The 18,784-nt window shown below is 35.5% G+C and overlaps 1 protein-coding gene across 1 annotated transcript in view; it reads left to right on the top strand.

Annotated features, from left to right (window-relative positions):
• The window catches only part of LOC116088239, a 204,696-nt gene that overhangs the window by 52,027 nt on the left and 133,885 nt on the right, over positions 1-18,784 (top strand). Inside the window, exons 5-6 of the mRNA XM_031367023.1 lie at positions 5,537-5,733; positions 9,607-9,694. Of these exons, the coding sequence (XP_031222883.1) occupies positions 5,537-5,733; positions 9,607-9,694 (285 nt within the window). The remainder of the gene's footprint in view (positions 1-5,536; positions 5,734-9,606; positions 9,695-18,784) is intronic.

Here is an 18,784-nt window from a genome sequence, read left to right on the forward strand (position 1 = left end):
ATTTCCGGAGGAACTGCCAAACTGATTTCCAGAGTGGTTGTACTAGTTTGCAATCCCACCAGCAATGAAGTAATGTTACTCTTTCTCTACAACCTCTCCAGCATCTGCTGTTCCCTGAGTCTCTTCTTATGTGAGCTTGCTTCTTTTTGTTTTAGAACTTTCAGCAGTACTGTTAAGTTGCCTAGTATGAAGATCTCTCCACTTTATTTCCAAAGGCAAATAGTGCTATGAACTTTCCTCTTAGCAACACTTTGCTTCTCATGAGACTGGGTATGTTGTGAATTTATTTTCATTGTATTCTGGGAAGTCTTTTGTTTCCTTATTTATTTCTGCCTTGACCCAGTAGTGATTCAGTATATAGTTGTTCAGTTTTCATGAGTTTGTGGGCTTTCTGTAGTCTCTGTTGTTGTACCCTAGCTTTTTAAACTTTTTGTTTATTTTATTTTTATTTTTTATTGGTTATTTTATTAATTTACATTTCAAATGTTATCCCCCTTCCCAGTTTCCCCTCTGCTAACCCCCTATCCTATTCCTCCTCCCCCTGCTTCTGTGAGGGTGTTCTTTCACCCACCCACCCACTCCTACCTCACTGCCCTAGCATTCCCCTATGTTGGAGCTTCAAGCCTTCATAGGACCAAGGGTCTTCCTTCCCATTGATGCCAGATAAGGCCATCCTCTGCTACATATGCAGCTGGAACCCTGAGTCCCTCCATGTATATTCTTTGGCTAGTGATTTACTCCCTGGGAGTCCAGGGGTTTCTGGTTGATTGATAATGTTGTTCTTTCTATGGGGCTGCAAACCCCCTCAGCTCCTTCAGTCTTTCTTCTCCTAACTCCTCCATTGGCGTCCCTTTGCTCAGTTAGATGTTTGACTTTGAGCATCCACATCTGTATTGGTCAGGCTCTGGCAGAGCCTCTCAGAAGACATCTATATCAGGCTCCTGTAAGCAAGTACTTTTTGGCATCAGCAATAGTGTCTAGGTTTGGTGGCTGCATATGAGATAGATCCCTAGGTGGGGCAGTCTCTGGATGGCCTTTCCTTCGGTCTCTGCTCTACGCTTTCCCTGTATTTGCTTTAGACAGGATAAATTCTGGGTTAAAATTTTTTTAGATAGGTGGGTAGCCACATTCCTCAACTGGGGCTGTGCTTAACCTCTGAATATTGTCTCTACAGGTCCTCTCTCCCCTTGGTTGGATATTTCAGCTAATGTCATCCCTGTTGGGTCCTGGGACCCTCTTGAGTCCCTGGCATCTGGGTTGTTTTTTCTTTTCTTTTCTTTTTTTTTTACTACCTGTAGTTCTTAGATATAATTCTTAAACTTGGCATTTTGGTGATGTTCCATGGATCTCAGATGCTTTATACTTTCTGATTGTCTTATAATTGTTATTAGCTCAGTGTTATAATTTATCTGTATTGACTCAATGTTATAATTTATATGCCTTGATGTTCTGTCTTCTACTTGTTGCATTTCCTTAAGGAGCATTTCAATTCAGGTTTTGTTTGACTTACTAAAATTTTCATTTGTAACATTTCAAATTGATTTTTTCACTGTTTTTCTTATTTAATTCTTCATGCCTTTATTGATTTATTTTATTCAACTAATTATAGTGTACTTGAATTCATTCAGGAATTTGTTCATGTGTTCTTATAATAACTATTCTTTTGAAATATAAATGGTTTCTTTGATCTGATGCACTGTCTTATTTATTTTTGTGGAATTGATAGTCTATGGAGATATCATGTTATGTTGACTTTCATGTTTCTTCATTGGGATGTGTACATCTGGGACTAGATTATTGGCTGGATTCTTCTGTTTTAATATCTTAGTGACCCATATTATTTTTTTATTAATTATCTTTAATTTTTTTTTACAGTCCAGTCATTATCCACCTTCTGGTTCACATTCCAGCAGCTCCTCATCCCATTCTTCCTTCCTTATCTCCAAGAGGATGTCCCTACCTTACCTATACCACCCCACCTGACTCCACTAGGCCTCCCCACTCCCCAGGGCTTCAAGTCTTGTGAGGGTTAGGTGGTGCATCTTCTCTCACTGAAGCCAGACCAGGCAGTCCTCTGATATATATATATATATATATATATATATATATATATATATATATATATATATATATATATATATATATATATATATATGTATGTATGTATGTATGTATGTATGTATGTATGTATGTCAGGGGCCTTGAACTAGCCATTGTATGCTGCCTGGTTGGTGGCTCAGTGTGGGTATTTCTTACATTGAACCAGCTTCATCAGAACCTTGTCAAAGGTTACTACCCCTCTCCCTACCACACACACATCTTTATTAAACGACATGCTTGAGCACCCAACCTGACAAGCCATATTCTTTAAATTGAACTCTTTAAACAATTCTGTTGGATTAGAATATCATAGTTCTAAGGTAACCTTGTTGTCTACTGAACTGTAGTTCAGTATCTAAACTCTAATCCAGAATGCTCTTGGCATTTGTCTCCATTTTTCACACAACTCCAATAGAAGAGTACTAGCTTGAAACACATTCACAATTGATATAGTAATTCTAAACCATGCATGCCCTTTGAACCTCAGTGCTTTAGAGGAATAGAGGAATACAGATTATATCACATTTATTAAGATAATAGTTACTAAGTACATGAATTGAAGGTAAATAATAAAAAGGGCTAGTTATTAGTATTAAATCCTTAGCAAACATAGATAGGACAAAAGTAAAGAGAAAGCAGAAACAAGAAATGTGAAGGGAGGAGAAAAGACAGTTCCATGTGAAGTTGGAATGGTGCCTTGTCTACAGCTGAACACCCAACAGTCATTTATTCTCAACTTTCAGCATTTTGAGCAGTTCAGGGTTTTAGCATTAATAACCACTCACTGAAATGAGAAGCTTCTCTGACTAAGGCTGGGGGCTGGGAGCATCACTAGGCTATGAGTATAAACATAATCATTTAGAATATAGTTTATGTATGTGTTGATTTAGGAAACATACATAAGACCTGTGACCTAAAACCTGTGACTTCTTCAGGTATAGGCTTTTGATCAAGTTTATAATAGCAGAAATGACATAAGTACAGGTAGAAGAAAATACATGCTAATGCTTTATATCTGGAGAATTTGTGTCAATGGAAAGTTTTATTTTGATATCTACAGATGAGAAAAATAAATTCCCTAGTTTTCTAGTACATTTATTTTTCATACTCCAGATTCACTGAACAAATTGAAAAATTATCCCTAATATATCATACTTTATAAATCTACTTAGGTATTTTAATTAATTAGTTAATGAATTAATATACTTATTGGCATCCCAATCACTGGTCCCCCCTCACTGGGACCCTTTTGCCACCCCATTTCTCCTGAGAGGCTGTGGCTCCCTTGCATATTCCCCCACCCTGGTGTGTCAAGCCTCTACCAGACTAGACATATCCTTTCTCACTGAGGCCAGAAAAGGCAGCCCTGTTGGGGAACAGATAACACAGTCAGGGTACAGCCTTAGGGGGAGCCTCCATTCTAGCTGTCAGGCAGCCCACATGGAGACTGAGCTGCACATCTGCTGATTATATGCCAGGGGGCTCATTCCATCCCATGTGTATTCTTTGGTTTATGCTTATTTTCTGAAACCACCAATGATCCAGGTTAGTTGACTCTGTTGGTCTTCCTCTGGAGTTCCTATCCCCTTCAGGGCCTTCAATCCTTCCCTCAGTTCTTCCATAAGAGTCCCTGACCTCTGCCCAATGTTTGTTTGTGGATATCTGCATCTGTTTCAGTCAGCTGCTGGATAGAGCCTCTCTGAGGACAGCCATGCTAGGCTCCTGTCTGCAAACATAACAGTATCACTAATTGTGTCAGGGATTGGTGCTTGCCCATGGGATAGGCTTTCAAGTGAGGCCGGTTATTAGTTGGCCATTACCTTCAGTTTCTGCTCCATCTTTGTCCCCGGATTTCTTTTAGACAGGAAATATTTTGGGTCAAATGTGTTGTTGAGTGGGTTGGTTTCCCCTTCCACTGGGGTTCCTGCTTGGCTACAAGAGGTGGCCTCTTGGGTTTCTATGTACCTACTGTTAAGCATCTGGGCTAATGTCATCCTCATTGGCTTCTGGGAGCCTCCCCTATTTCAGGTCTCTGGGACTTCCTAAAGATTCTTCCCACCCTCCACACTGGGATATTGTACATTTCCGTTCATTGTCCTTGCCCTCTGGGTTTCTCTTCTATCTTTCCCGACACCTGCCCCCCTATTCCTGTTGCCCTCCTCTCTCCCACCTACTTTCCTCCCTCCCTCTGCCTTCTATGACTATTTTGTTCCTCTTTCTAAGTGTGATTCAACAGTCTTGCTTGGGCCTTCCTTCTTGTTTAATTTCTTTTGGTCTGTGGAGTGTAACATGGGTATTCAGTGCTTTATGGCTAGTATTTACTTATCAATGAATACATACCATGAATGTCCTTTTGGATCTGGGTCGCCTCATTTAGGGTGTTATTTTCTAGTTTCATCCATTTGCCTGCAAATTTCAATCTGCTCATATAAAGGAAACTCATTTGTATGAGATAGATACTGCTTAAATATCTAAGATGTGTAAGAGGAATTTTAAAGGTGAATTTATATTAAATTGGATTGCTGATGTGAAAATTTGAATGTGTCACATGATAGATGATATGCTTCTCAGAAGCAACAACTGTAGAGATTTGTACCTGATTATTTGGTTTCCTAGCAGTCCTGAAAATATAAATTGCACGTGATTAATATTGGACCCAGGACTAAACACCTCATAAACTTGGTTCTTTAAAAATAAAAGATCCCTGATCCCTAGACTTTGAAAGGCTAAAAGAGAAATTATTTTTAAACAGATCCTGCCAGCATATTTATTAAGTTGTTTTCTAAAGTGGAGGCCACATGGATCCTTTATTTCAACTCTGTGATTGTTTCTGATAGCTGTTTTATGAGGCTGTGGATAACGGTGTGTGTATTCATGCTAACTCAAATCACATTTATATGATGCATTTAAGTACCAAAACCCAATTAAAAATCTTTTAGTTTGTGTATGTTTAAATTATCAGTTCTCATAATAGTCTACACATAATTAGTAATGCTTTAACATAAATGGAAATTAAATATGCCCTTTTCTGTATCTTGGATCTGTACCAAATCGATATAAAGTGTAACAGATTGTTGTGTGCCCTATCCCCTTAACAGATTATATATTATCAATAAATGAATTGGATATAATAATTCAGTAGAAGAATTAGTAAGTATTAATTACATTTAAATAATTTTTGTCACATTCTAAAACTACATCAGTATTCCAATGGCTGAGTATTATTATATTCACTCTCTTTTAGTGATATCTGCCATGGATTATATATGACCATTACTAGAAAATGTCTAAAGAATTAAAGGTGCTTGATGGTAATTTGCCTCCTTCATATGTTATTTTGGCTAAATGATATTGATATTAGACTTATTCCATTTTTATGGTATGATAGAAAAGTACTGCTTCATTTCTTGTGCACAAATTCCCACTTTAATTTCAGAATATCAAAAAGATGCCTACCAGATTTGGAAAAGAAAGTGAACAACTTGAGCTTGCTCTTGATCGTGTTCTTTTCGCAATTTCGGAAAGAAGATTGGCACGTAGTCTACATGGCACTATTGAACCACCTCATAGCATTCTTACAGCTACCCTTGAACTGGTTAATATTGCCAACATGATATTAAACGTTCTGGAAAGGTAATTCCTAATGCCTGATATTTAAAGCCGTAACACAAGTGGTATTTTCCCCTTCATTTCTTCTCAGAAATCTTAGGTGTGGAATGGATACTACTTCCATGTTTCCTTTCAAAGATGTTTACAGACATTTTACTGATGCCATGGTTATCTCTGTAGGATGTACAAAATAGTTCCATGATTCCCTTTAAATCAATATTTTACCATCTGACTTTTAAAATTTATTCCACAAATGTAGTATGTTAAAAGAGATTTCTCTTTTAGTTCTCTTTAGAGATTAAATTACACTCACACTTTCAAAAGAGCCGTTTCTTAGACATTACACCAAAATTGTAAAGAATAATATCTGGCCTTTTTGCAGCAAAATATTCTTTCTTTGTGTAGTAATTAAACTATGAACTTTTAATTGATATGAGTTAGTCCTTTTTGTAAAATCTTGTGTTAATAAGAAAGGGCTAGTTAAATAAAACAATGATTTATAATTTTGTTTAGGTAGTAACTTGTAGTTAAAATATTAGTATATAGATTTCTATACATTTTTATCAACAACTATAATCAACTGTCTGTTCCATTATGGAAAATTCATCTCATACTTTTCAAGGATGTTTGCTTCCACTAAGTATTATATTTTTCAGATAAGAGACAGAAGGGAAAGAAATAGAAAAACATCCTGTGTTTTGATTAACAGTGCGCTAAACCAGGAAGAACTACTTTTCTACAACTTTATATTACATGTACTTTTGCTGAGTCATTTCTCTTTTGTAACTAATATTTGATCGAAGAACAAACTTATTTACATAAATAAGAAATGAAGACAAAATTTTTGTAGTAGTTCAAAAAAATTTTAAATAATGTCATAGGAAATTTGACAGACTCAGCAGTTTCTTTTCTCTTTTTACATTTGAGCTTATTGTGAACAACTATTTACAAAATAGCTGAAAGAAAGCAAATGCCAGATGCATACTCAGAAGACAAATATTCTTCTATAAGCTGAATTTAAGGAGAAAATTTTAGAAAATTTCATTAACCATAAAGTAAGATAGCTGAAATATGGAGTAATAGCAAAAGACCTGCCAAATGCATATAATCTGCTCAATTAACCTTTAATACTTCACTACATTTAGTTTGCCCATTTTGTCAAAGTAGTCTTCAGAGTTCACATTATAGAATTGGTATAAAGTCACTGTTTTCCTTTGAAGTGAATAGCCTATTTAAAAGTTTTATTTATTTTCATTAGTGGAATCCGTAATATTAAAAGGGTCTTGTCTGGCTCTTACCAGTATTTCACAAAATAAAAATGATTTTTACACAGTGACCTCATCTACCAAGAAACATTTTCAAAATGTAGGTAATCATCTTAGTGTTATGTTTATTATAACTGAAAATACTAAAGGTTTTATGCCATCATTGATTCTTAGACTGTCTTAATGAGCAGTAATGATGAAATAAGAGATATTCATGTTGAACACTTACATATTTTCCTAAGCCCAAGACTAATCCAAAATATAATATCTATATATCAAAATCTCTATAAATGGAAACTTCAAAAATTACAGGCATATGTGTTAATTGGGCATATTATAAAAGATCTAACTATTTTAAAGCTTCTTTGCTTTAAATTATGAAATATAAAGCTTTCTCAGAGAGTAAATATGCTTTAGAGTTTTTATCAGGACCTTATCTGACTTACTTTTTAGATGTTAACATTTTCTAATGAATAATTAGGATTTGGTCTAGGCGTGGTGATTCATGCCTTTAATTCCAGCACTAGGGAGAGAGAGGCTAAACTGTTCTATCAGATTCTAGGCCTGCTAGGCCAACATTGGCTTTATAAAACAAACAAACAAACAAACAGACAGTCTTAAGCCAATTAAATTGTATTTGCTTACCAAATATCTGGTGAGATTTTCAGCTAGAGAAATGTAATTATTAAACCCTGGTGGAAATAATTGCTGTGATTTATTATAAATTGTTGTTCCTGTCTATGATCCTAAAACAAAACATGGATGATGTAATTAGAAAGTAATTTTTTCATTATTATCTTTTTAAAATGTGATCCATGCTACTTTTGACCTGGCTCAGCCTTTTAAAATCAGTTCAATGAATTAGACCTGATAATTATTTCAACTTTAACAAGGATTTACAACTCATTAATCATTTTGATGATAGAAACAAAACTTTTTTGAGAACTGAATTTAATTCAAGAGTTTAAATTATGACATGATTATGAACCAAGGAATAAAATCCGGTTCTCTGACTTCTTCCCATGAATAGTTCCTTATCTTTTTTTGAAATGCATAACCTTTAATACTAAATTATTTGAATGATTTCAAATGAGCTACAGTGTATGAAATATTGATTCTATAAGCATCATAAGCCCATAAGATAGTGCATCATTTTAATAATGCATTATTAGCAACAAGATATATTTTAAAGTTTATTGTAGAACTTTTGAGCTTTTAAAAGCTGTTTTTATTATGATATCAATTGGAAACTGTAGACTCTTTAGGTGACACTTATGTCATGTTATGTTTCTTTTTGACATTTAAAATGTGAGTAATTTCACTGATTTGATGTAGGAAAAAATTATAAAAATTTATTTTGGGGCAACATTGTAATTGAGGACAACTTATCTAAGCACAACTACCCTAAATTCTATTTTTATGTAAATATAAATTTGCCATTGTTTATAGTGAAAATTAAGATGTACAAAAGAATTACGGAGTTGTTTCCATTTATTTAAAAATTTGGGCTCTAAAAATAAATGAGATGAAATGGTCTAAGAATTTTGACCATATATATCATACCCTGAACAGAGTTACAGTTATTGGACATTATAGATCGTCACAAAATACTTTTACCACTTAAGTTTGTAAGCTCAGTTATAGAAATACACTTTATTAAAGCTTTTAAGTAAAGAGGTAACTTGAGTCTTTGCTCATACAGTCTTTAGAAGTAGGTCTCAAAAATGGCATTTGTTCAAACACTAGTCATTGTAATATCCTAAAAATTTAGAGGGGATTATAAATTTCTTATCTTGTTGATTTATAAGGTTAACACTTAAATTCGCTAGTTAGAAGATATATAAATTCAGCACTATAGTGCTTTGTGCTTTGTACTTTAGAGATAACCTAAAATTATTATCCATTTTGAAAGATATTTATTGAAGGTCCTTTGAATACAAGATCTTATATGTGTAAAGGAAAACAATCTACCACTGAATTACACCTCACCTTATTATCCTTATTATTCAGATGAAGTAGAGACTATTTCCCCCAAACAGTATTTTTTCTTTTATCTTGTCATCTCATAGAGGCCTCCCAATAGCAGAAAGTTAAAAGCTATGTTAGATATAAATAAGAAGACCCAAACTTTTTGTTAAGCTATGATATCTTAACTAATTTAAATTCCTTTTTCATTTATATTCAAAAATGAATACTAAATGCAGTAATTTTTATTTTTAAGGTTCAGCTGCTTCTAGATAATATTTTTTCTTGACCCTCTCCTCTTTAATTTTTATTACATTGGCAATCATTTGTATAGTAAGTAAGGTAAGAGAAATGAAATATTAAAAGACAACCTATTCAACCTTTAACCTTTATTTCAATAATTTGAACACAGAAATAATTATAACACTATATTTGTACCATCTTTTCCCCTTTTGGGGTCACAGCAATATCACATTTATTTGTATCTACTTAAATTTCTTAACATGCTACATATAATATTGTGATGTTCTAGAATTTAGCCCTTTGTACCTTTTTATCAAAAATTATCTATATTTTAAATCATAACTTTCAATTTCCTGAAGAATAAAGGTACTGTATTCAAAGAAACTCAGATTGATGGAATCTCTTTATTACCCTTCCCTGACAGGCCACCATTTGATTGCATGTCAGAATTTTCCAGTCTGAAAAATCATCTCATTAACCATATCACATTACTGAAACATTTCTCTGAACAGGTAAGACATAGTTTTGTTGTACTGTTTTCCATTCATATCCCTGTGCATTTGCTTACCATACCCAGTACTTCACTAGCACCAACAAAATGTTTTTTAGTCATATCTCATGAGATACAGGCCTATATTTTGTTGTAATTAGATGGAATATTTAGTAATCACATTGAGTTTGTCACCTCAAACCCTTTTCCATTGTATCAGAATTTACCCTCATTGCTGGATTGTTCTAAATAAAGATTGAACTTTCTTGAATCCTTCAAAAGGTCACTATTCTCTAGTAAGAATCATAGAAAATTGATAATCTAGTATTAAGTATCATTCAATCATATCTCTCCATATAATATATATTTACCTATTATATCTTACATTATATTAAATAATTCTTTATTTTTATCCAAAAATGAATATGAAATGAAATTTCTTTTTATTTTTGAGTCATCAACTTATAGATAATATAGTTAGTTTATATTTAACCCTTCCTTTTATTTTTTACATAATTAATTGATCACTTGTATAGTAAGTTAAAAGAAATGAAATATTAAAGGATAACCAGCTCAATCTTTATCCATTTTATAAAATTTAAACACAATTTGTTATAAATAACTTCTGTTCAAATATATGTATATGCATTCCCCTTACATTACATTTTACTCATTTCTCCTTAAGTTTTTCATGTTTATTTCACTCACTGCTAAGACTTTTATCATAATACATGTTCTACCTAGAAATTACTTCTCCAGTTATTCAAATATATTCTCTCTTTTAAGGAATATGTGAATCTTTCATTTATTCATTCATGCACTCATTCATTTGTATAAACTTTCATTCATCTATCTATCTCTCCAGTAATCTATTGAACAAGTCAGCTTCTCTTTTTATAATTCCATTAGCCAGTATTGAATAAAGATGAAAAGGAAGCAAAGATGAATTATTTAATTAAAAATTAATTTGTGGAAGATGGACAATGAATTGGTATACTGTGGTTTGTTAGGTTATTTTAATTTCATAATTGAACCTTCTATGTGACAATGCTTGGATTCATAAAATAAAAACAACTAAAACAGAATTATTTCATTCAACATTTAATAAAATAAGAGATATTTAAGTAAAATATCCCAATTATAAAGTTTACATGATATATTAACTGGATTTTAAACCTCCCAAGGCCAAGTTGTGTTCGATGTCAATTTATATTAAGACTGTTAGCATAATGTTAATACATATTCAGTGGTATGGAAAATGTTTGGTTGTGATGCCAACATGGTGATCTATTCTTATGGATCCAGTGATTTATCAGACTAAGACAAGAGGAATACTTGAGCTCAGGAGTTCAAAGTCAACTTCAATAGCTTGGTGAGATCCTGTTTGTGTGTGTGTGTGTAAGAGGGTTGAATATCCTAGAAAGCCTCATCAACACTGTTATTTTTCCCATAGGTATTTTATTTATTTCTTAGAAGTTAATTACAAGGTTTGTTACACATGAGAACTTTCAATAATTGTAGCTCATATTTACATTATAGTTAATGTTTGGTAAATTCTGTTCTATGGTATAAATATAACTCTTAAATTTATCTCCTTATCCTTCTTATAAACTTTTTTGCCAAGATGAAGTTTCTTCTTCAGATGAGAATAAAGAAAGATCATTAAGTTTAGGACTAAATAACTAAGGGACAACTAATTTCTCTATTTTTAATCATGTGTACATTTGTTTTTGTATATATAAACACCAGTACTCACAGAGGCCAGAATTATCAGATTCAGTTGGAGTTAGGGTTGTAGATGATTGTGCGATTACATGATGCAGATGCTAGAAATTGAATGGAACAAGAAAAACTAGAACTTCTAGAGGAAAACCCTTGTGTGTTGACATTAGAACTATGTTAAAGCAGGGTAGACTTTATAGTCTGAAATAACATAGATAAGGAAAGCTAAGAGGAACCCATATTTGATGCTCCTTTTATTTTATGAGATTACCCATTCCAAATACAAGGCCAAGTAAATGAGGCAAAGAACAAACTGTTTTAGAAGGCCCTCCAGTTTGACCAGGGTTTTTATTTAGTCTTACATGACTAAGTGAAAAAATGTTTTTTATTGGCTAGCCAAGCTTTTAGATGGGAGCAGTAATGGTCTACATGCTAGCTAAGTCATAAAAGAACTAGCTGATACCAAAATCAAAGTTCAGAGTTTAATCAGTGTTATCATTCATTGTATTAAGCTGATCTGCCTCTGTACTAATAAATAAAACCAGAATTAAATTTTCTCCAAAGAAAGATAGCATCAAGATGAGCCTCAATTTATCTCCATAACTCTCATATACAATAGCCAGTGTTAAAGATAAAATAGAAATTAGAGGCCAGAAGGCTGGGGAACGATGCTCCAACTTTTATAAAGTAAGGACTGTCCAGGTGTTCAGCAGTCTCTATCAATTCGGTAAATTTTTGGAAACTGTGTTAGGCTTCTTATATATTCTCAATTATTCAGTCGTTCTTGGGTTTTTTTATGTTGTTGAAAAACTACATAGTCCCCTAGCCAGCCCAGGCTTTTTACTTTTGAGAGGATGGTTTTCAGATGACATCCAGTCTAAGCGAAGACATAGCCAGGTGCAAAGTTTTTGTCTTTCAAGTTAGGATAAAAGATAGTGCTCAATTTTATTTGCAAAAATGTTGGACTGGGTATTAGATCTATCTTACACCAGATAATTTACAATATATGTAATAGTTGTGTTCAATTTATATTTTGAGAGAAAGTTTTATTATTATTATTATTATTATTATTATTATTATTATTATTATTATTATTATTAAACAGAAAGGGTGAAATGTTGCAGCATTTTCTCTGTCCAATCACATTAGGGCAGTGACAGGCCTGTGATTGGACAGGACCAGGCCTGTGATTGGACAGGAATAGAGAGGTGGAGCTGGAAGTTGAGGAAGAAAAGGGCAGAGAGCAGGAAGGTAGCAGAGAATCATCATGGAGGCAGGTGAAAATGATGATCCAGACCCCTCATGGTTTTAATCAGCCACAGGTAGCTAAGGATCTTACAAGGTTAGAATAATTGGGTTAAAATATTGTCTTTATCATTTGGCTCTGAAATTATTGTATTGGCATTTTGTAAATTGTGATCTCATTGATTTATAAACCTTATTGGATTTAAAACAAGAAATTAGAAAGGAAATCAATTAGTTAAAATTAAGCTTTCAGAGATGAACAATGACACTGGAGAGGACAATTATTTAAAAGTTATTAGAAAAGGAACTCTTACTTTCAAGGTCTACCAGCTGACATTGTTAATTTTAGAATTGTCTAACAATCTTTTGATAAGATTCAGTTATACTTAATTTAATTCCCCACAGAATTTGAATTAATGACAAGTATGTAAGTGTTAACGCAAACGTGCCCACAGGAATAAACTATATGAATGGGAATCCACTTAGTAGCTTTTAACGTATTTGGAGCTGTCCCTTAAGAAGAAAATAAGAAGAAAATCTAGATGTTGAGAGTTTTTCTCATTTTCTTTTTTCTTTTTTGCAAAGCAAATCTAGCTGTAGAATGATATTGGTGTTTAGATTACCACTCAGAGGCCAAGTTTCTTTATTGTTAGCTGGCACTAGGGCCATATTATACAGGAAAGAAAATGCTGCCTCCTTTTGGAGCTGTTTATGTCAAACTTATTGCACTTCTTTGGGATGCAACCTAAAGAGATGATGGTTGGAATAGGGACAAGCCCAATGACCTGTCTACAAGAGGAAGGGAAATGAATCAGTGAAGTAGGCAGTGCATGGTCAGATATCCCTCAAGCCTCTCAGAGGCTATACTTTGACTATGGTTGGTTACATATTCCTCTGTATATGATCTTCCTTCTAGCAGGAATCCAGGATAGCCAGCTATCCTTCCTCCAGAATAGCCTGGAGTCCCCCAGATGTGCCCACAGTTTCCATGCCTGTGATCTAATAGTGACTAGGCTTTAAGTCACTATGTGTGCTGTTACCTCAGACATGTATTGGTTCTGTCCAATATAAGATCTAGATGTGAAAGTTTCTGTTTTAAATGGTGTGCCCCTTATTGGGTGATAAGAAACATAATTCTTGATAGTACTAATTTTGTGGGGACTAAAGCCCTGTCTTGGCATTTAGTAACAGGTAAGACCCAGAGACAGGAGCCATCACGATCCTAAGGGTCCATAAGTTCTTTCTTTGTTCAGAGGTCTGGAGTTCATGTAGAGCTTTTAGAGAACTCAAGCCATAGGGAAAGATATTCATATCCAATTCCTTTATTGGGGAGAAGTCCTATCCCTACAATATCTTGCAAGATACAAGATTTCATAATGAAAGATTCCCTGGGTTAAACTGGAGAGTAGTCATTCTACAAACCTGAGAATAAAAGTCATCAGAAATATACTCCAAAAAATTGTAGGACTTCTCTATGTTGTAGCTTAGGCCACTTGCAAAATAATTTGTTTGGGGGAGGATACACAGTGTGCCTCCAAGACATGTATGAAGAAACAAAAGGGTTTCAGAGGGAATTTATAGTACAAGTAGGCAAGGTTTGGCTTTTTTAAGGTTCTCAGTTGATATCTTTCAAGCAGCAACTGAAGGAAGCATTCTTTATGTTTTCAGTCAAAGAAATAAATGCAGCAGATATGCTTGCAGTAAAGATTAAGTTGTGGGTTATAGAAGAGCAAAAGATGTATGACCATACCATAAGAGGAGATAGGAACAGGTATTTCAAAGTAACTAGCAATGAAGTTTTGAGAGCAGTGAAGATACAGAGCAGGAAAAGGAAGAGCTGAGCATGAAAGAGGAGGATCCAACTTGGTTTAATTTATTGTTAAAGAAAATTTATCCAAGTCACAGTTCCAGACGATAAGGGGGTGCCTCGAGTTTCTTCTGGTGTAAACACTAGCAGCATGTGGGTTAAAATGTCCAGCCCAGGGCCTGGGCTTCTAGGTGAGGCTGAGCACAGCTGAGCAGGCGTTGGGCTGTGAGAAGCCACAGGACCCCACTCTGGGGGTGGTGAAGGCGCAGTCTGGGGTACCAGCAGAACTGCCAAATTGGCTTGGGGTCCCTGAGTCTGCACAGAGGACTAGGACGACAGGTTCTCAGGCTCTCAGACATTCCAGATGCCTCTGTATGCTGCGGAAGAGCTGAGAAGTAGGGGCCTTGCTGGTGAGCTCTAGCCCGGGGCAGAGGGAAAACGGGCAGGAGGAGAGAGCTCTGGCTGGTTACTGCTGGGAGGAAAGTCTTTGGCTTGCTTGGCTTGGCGGCTGGCAGCTGTGGCTGGGAGCTTAGGGAGGCCTTTCAGCAGGAGGTTAGAAGTGGCTCTTAGGAGGAAGACCTGCTCCATTGCTCCAGCAAGGTGGGTCCGGATGAGAATAGGCAGTCCATAGTTTTAAGGTGTTTATTGTAGAAAGGCAGAGAGGGGGAAGAGTAGAGAAGTAGAGGCCAGCCATAGCAACGTGGAGAGAGGGGGAGCAAGAGGGCAAGAGGCAGGAGCAAGAGTGTAAGAGAGCAAGGAGGGGGGGGGGGGCAAGCGGCTCCTTTTATAGTGAGCCAGGCCTACCTGGATGTTGCTAGGTAACTGTGGGGCGGAGCATACCTGGCTGTTGCTAGGTAACTTAGGGGTAGAGTCCTGACAGCCTGCACGTGATTGAAGGCCAAATTATGGAGCTGGGGCCTCACATCAGGAGTCAGGAGCCTAGTGTCTGGGAGCATGTGGCAAACTTCCTTCCATCCCTTGCAGATTAATGTGCAGGGTCTCCAGGGTTTAATCCTAGCTCCACCAAGAAACAGGCTGCCTTTCAAAGTCCCACAGAAGCACACTCAATTCTCATGAGACAAATTTGAAGAAGACAGAGTAGTGAAATAACTAGTCAAGAGTTTAAATAGAACAAGAAAGCAAGGAAAAAATATACTACTCAGAAACAGTGGGGCAATCAGAAACAGCCTTGATCTTGTTATGCATGATGTTTCTACTTTTTTTTTTTTTTTTACTGTGAGCAATTCCTTTTGTACTTCATCAATAGTAGGCATTTCTAGGAAGCTCAAAAGTTTGTTTTATCCATAATTATTCTGTTATAAGTAGATGTATAACATGCAAGAATGTATATAGATATTTAAGTGTCTCTGAAGCTAAATATTTTATTAAGGGAAAGGGTACTGGCTCTCTAAACATGCTCCCCAATATTGGAAATCTTGAATTTGTTTTAGTCTGATCTAGCTACCATAGATTACAATCACCTATTGTCCTTTACATCCTTTTTTATGATTCTCAGATGTCTTATCTGGAGTTATCTGCTACTCTGTATATTTTGAATTCCAGTTGACCTTGACCTTTGTATTTATATTTATGTCCTATTTCAGGGCCTTAAGCTTGTTTGTGCATTGGGCACCTAATTGTCCTTATCTCTGGGTACTAACTTCTAACAAAATGATAAATGATTCTCCCATCTCATCCTTTTGAGTGTTGGAATTAAAGTTGTTTACCACTATGCCATGATAAATTTAAGAATCAAACAAATTTGTTCCTTTTTCATGGATTTCTCTTTACTAGTCTTTATCCTTTGTAACTCCATATGAATTTTTAAAGACTTTGTTTTCAAATAAAGAGACAAATTAAAATTCACTTAATCATTTAATAAATTTTTGCTTTTTACCATCTTAACACCATTAACTCTTCCAATCCATTTGAGTAAGACAGGTTTTTCCATCTATGGGTCTTATATAATTTCTTTCAGTGATTTTTGCAGTGCTTGTTAAATAATTCTTAATGTACTTCCTTGTTATCCTTATTTCTAAGTATTTTATGTCCAAAGCTAGATTAAGTGGGAGTTTTTGTAACTCAAATGACCACTCAGAATATTCATTGCTGATGTATAGAAACAGAAATAATTTTGTATGTTGATTTTTATCTTGTAACATTAACATAAACATTAATTCAAATAGTTTTTTAATCAACCAATATCCAAACATTTAAGTCAAAATACATGAAAGATATTTATTTTAGGTTATTTTCAACACTGGTGTTTAGTCCTTTCACAAATGATATACATGCCTTGTTCCAGGTCATGGTCTTAGCACAATACACAATTTAAGATTAAAGCTACTTATTAGCATAGGGTGTAAAAGCTAATTACATGCCGAATCCATGGCAAGGAAAGTTGACTATTAGATTGTTCTCTTAAAAGCAGGTTAAACACATAGGCAGAGTTCATAGTAGAATAGCATTCTTATGCTTTAAAGTAATTTCTGGGTGAATTATTACCTCTGGCTCTGAGACTCAGTAAAAGTTCCAGTGTTTTAGAATGTAACATTTTTTTCCTGATAGATTTCCACAATTTCCTTGTGCTTGCAGGGCAGATAGCTTAACTCTGCCACTAAACCCCAGTTCTAGATAGAGATAATGTTAAAAAACGAGAATGAACAAAGCAAGGTAGACTGTCGCTGAGGAATGAAAACCAAGTTTGACCACTGACCTCCATATGCTAACATATACACAAGCACCAAAACCTGCATACTCATGAACATACACACACACCCCAACACCAACACAATCACTCTTTACCACATTTCTTCCCTTTAAGAGCAAACTCTGCTTTTTGTAGAAGTTCCCTAGGGTCTTATGTTCGTACTGAGTCCTTGTGCTTTCATAGAATTTTGTTTGGAATTCAAATCAAGTAGACTTTTGTTGTGGGAAATGAACCTGCCAACGATCTGCCATCCTTGGGGTGTGATAACACAATACCTAGTAACTCAGTAAAAACAAGACTCAACGCTTATAGTTAATCATTCATATATATATATATATATATCATTAAATTCTCAATGCACAAGATACCAATACAATAATTTCAGAACCAATTGATAATGATAAAAGCTGCCCACCTAGATTAGACAAATTATCCCAATAGTCTAACCTCTATGATATCATAACAACCTGTGGCTGGTCATAGCCACTCTGATTCAAGTCACCACCACCTTCTTTTCTCTCTGCTACCCCGAGATGCTCCCTGTCTCTGCAACTCTTAGCTCTGCTTCCTTTTTCTCTGTCCAATCACAGGCCTCCCACTACCCTAATGTAATTGGACAGGGAAAATCCTGCAACAGACTTTCATCTCTATTGCTTTTCTGAAATTCTTACTGTCTTGAGGGTCACAGAAAGCCCCTTGTCCCACAACCAAATCTAGTGCTTAGCTCTTAGCACTAACTTGCCTCTGCTAGTGTTAGCACAATGTATCACCATGCCTGCTGTGATGCTGTCTTCAACTGCTTCTGGTTATTCACTCTTGGCTTTACCTCATTTCCTAGTGGCTACTTCTGAGGCTTGCTCGCTGGTACTCTTATCTGAGGTGATGATTTTGATAGAATTTCAATGAAGTCTTTTCGTGCTTTTCATTTTCATAAATGCCTGCATTCTTTTTCTTGTGATACTAATTTTACTCAAAACATTAAGGCACATTTAGATTAATTAGTTAATTATTTATTTACATCCCAAATGTTGCCCCCCTCATACTCTGGGTCTCCTCTCACAGTGTTCTTCCCCTGTCCTATTTTCCCATCCCCTTTGCATCTGAGAGGGTGGCCCCCCTAGGGCATCCTCCCAACCTAGGGGAATCAAGTCTTTCCAGGATTAGGCACAGCCTGTTCCACTGAGGCCAGACAAGGCAGCCAGCCCTCTGCTACATATGTGCCAGGGTCCTTGGACCAGCACTTGTATACTCTTTGGTTGGTGGCTCAGTCTTTGGGAGCTTTCAGGATTCTGGATTAGTTGGCATTGTTGGTTTTCCTTTGGGGTTGCCTTCCCCTTTAGTTCCTTTAATCCAACCTCAGTTCAATGCTTGGCTATAAGTATCTGCATCTGTCTTGGTCAGCTGCTGGTAGAGTTTCTCAGAGGACAGCCATGCTAGGTTCCTTTCTTTAAGCACAACATAGCATCAGTAATAGTGTCAGGGATGGTTGCCTGCCCATGGGATGGATCTCAATTTGGACTAGTCACTGTCCAGCTATTTGTTCAGTCTGCTCCATTTTGTCCCTTCATTTCTGTTAGATAAGAACAATTTTGGGTAAAAAATTTTGAAGGTGGGTTGGTGTCCCCATA

This window comes from Mastomys coucha, chromosome X (assembly GCF_008632895.1).
Source record: "Mastomys coucha isolate ucsf_1 chromosome X, UCSF_Mcou_1, whole genome shotgun sequence".
NCBI lineage: Eukaryota > Metazoa > Chordata > Mammalia > Rodentia > Muridae > Mastomys > Mastomys coucha.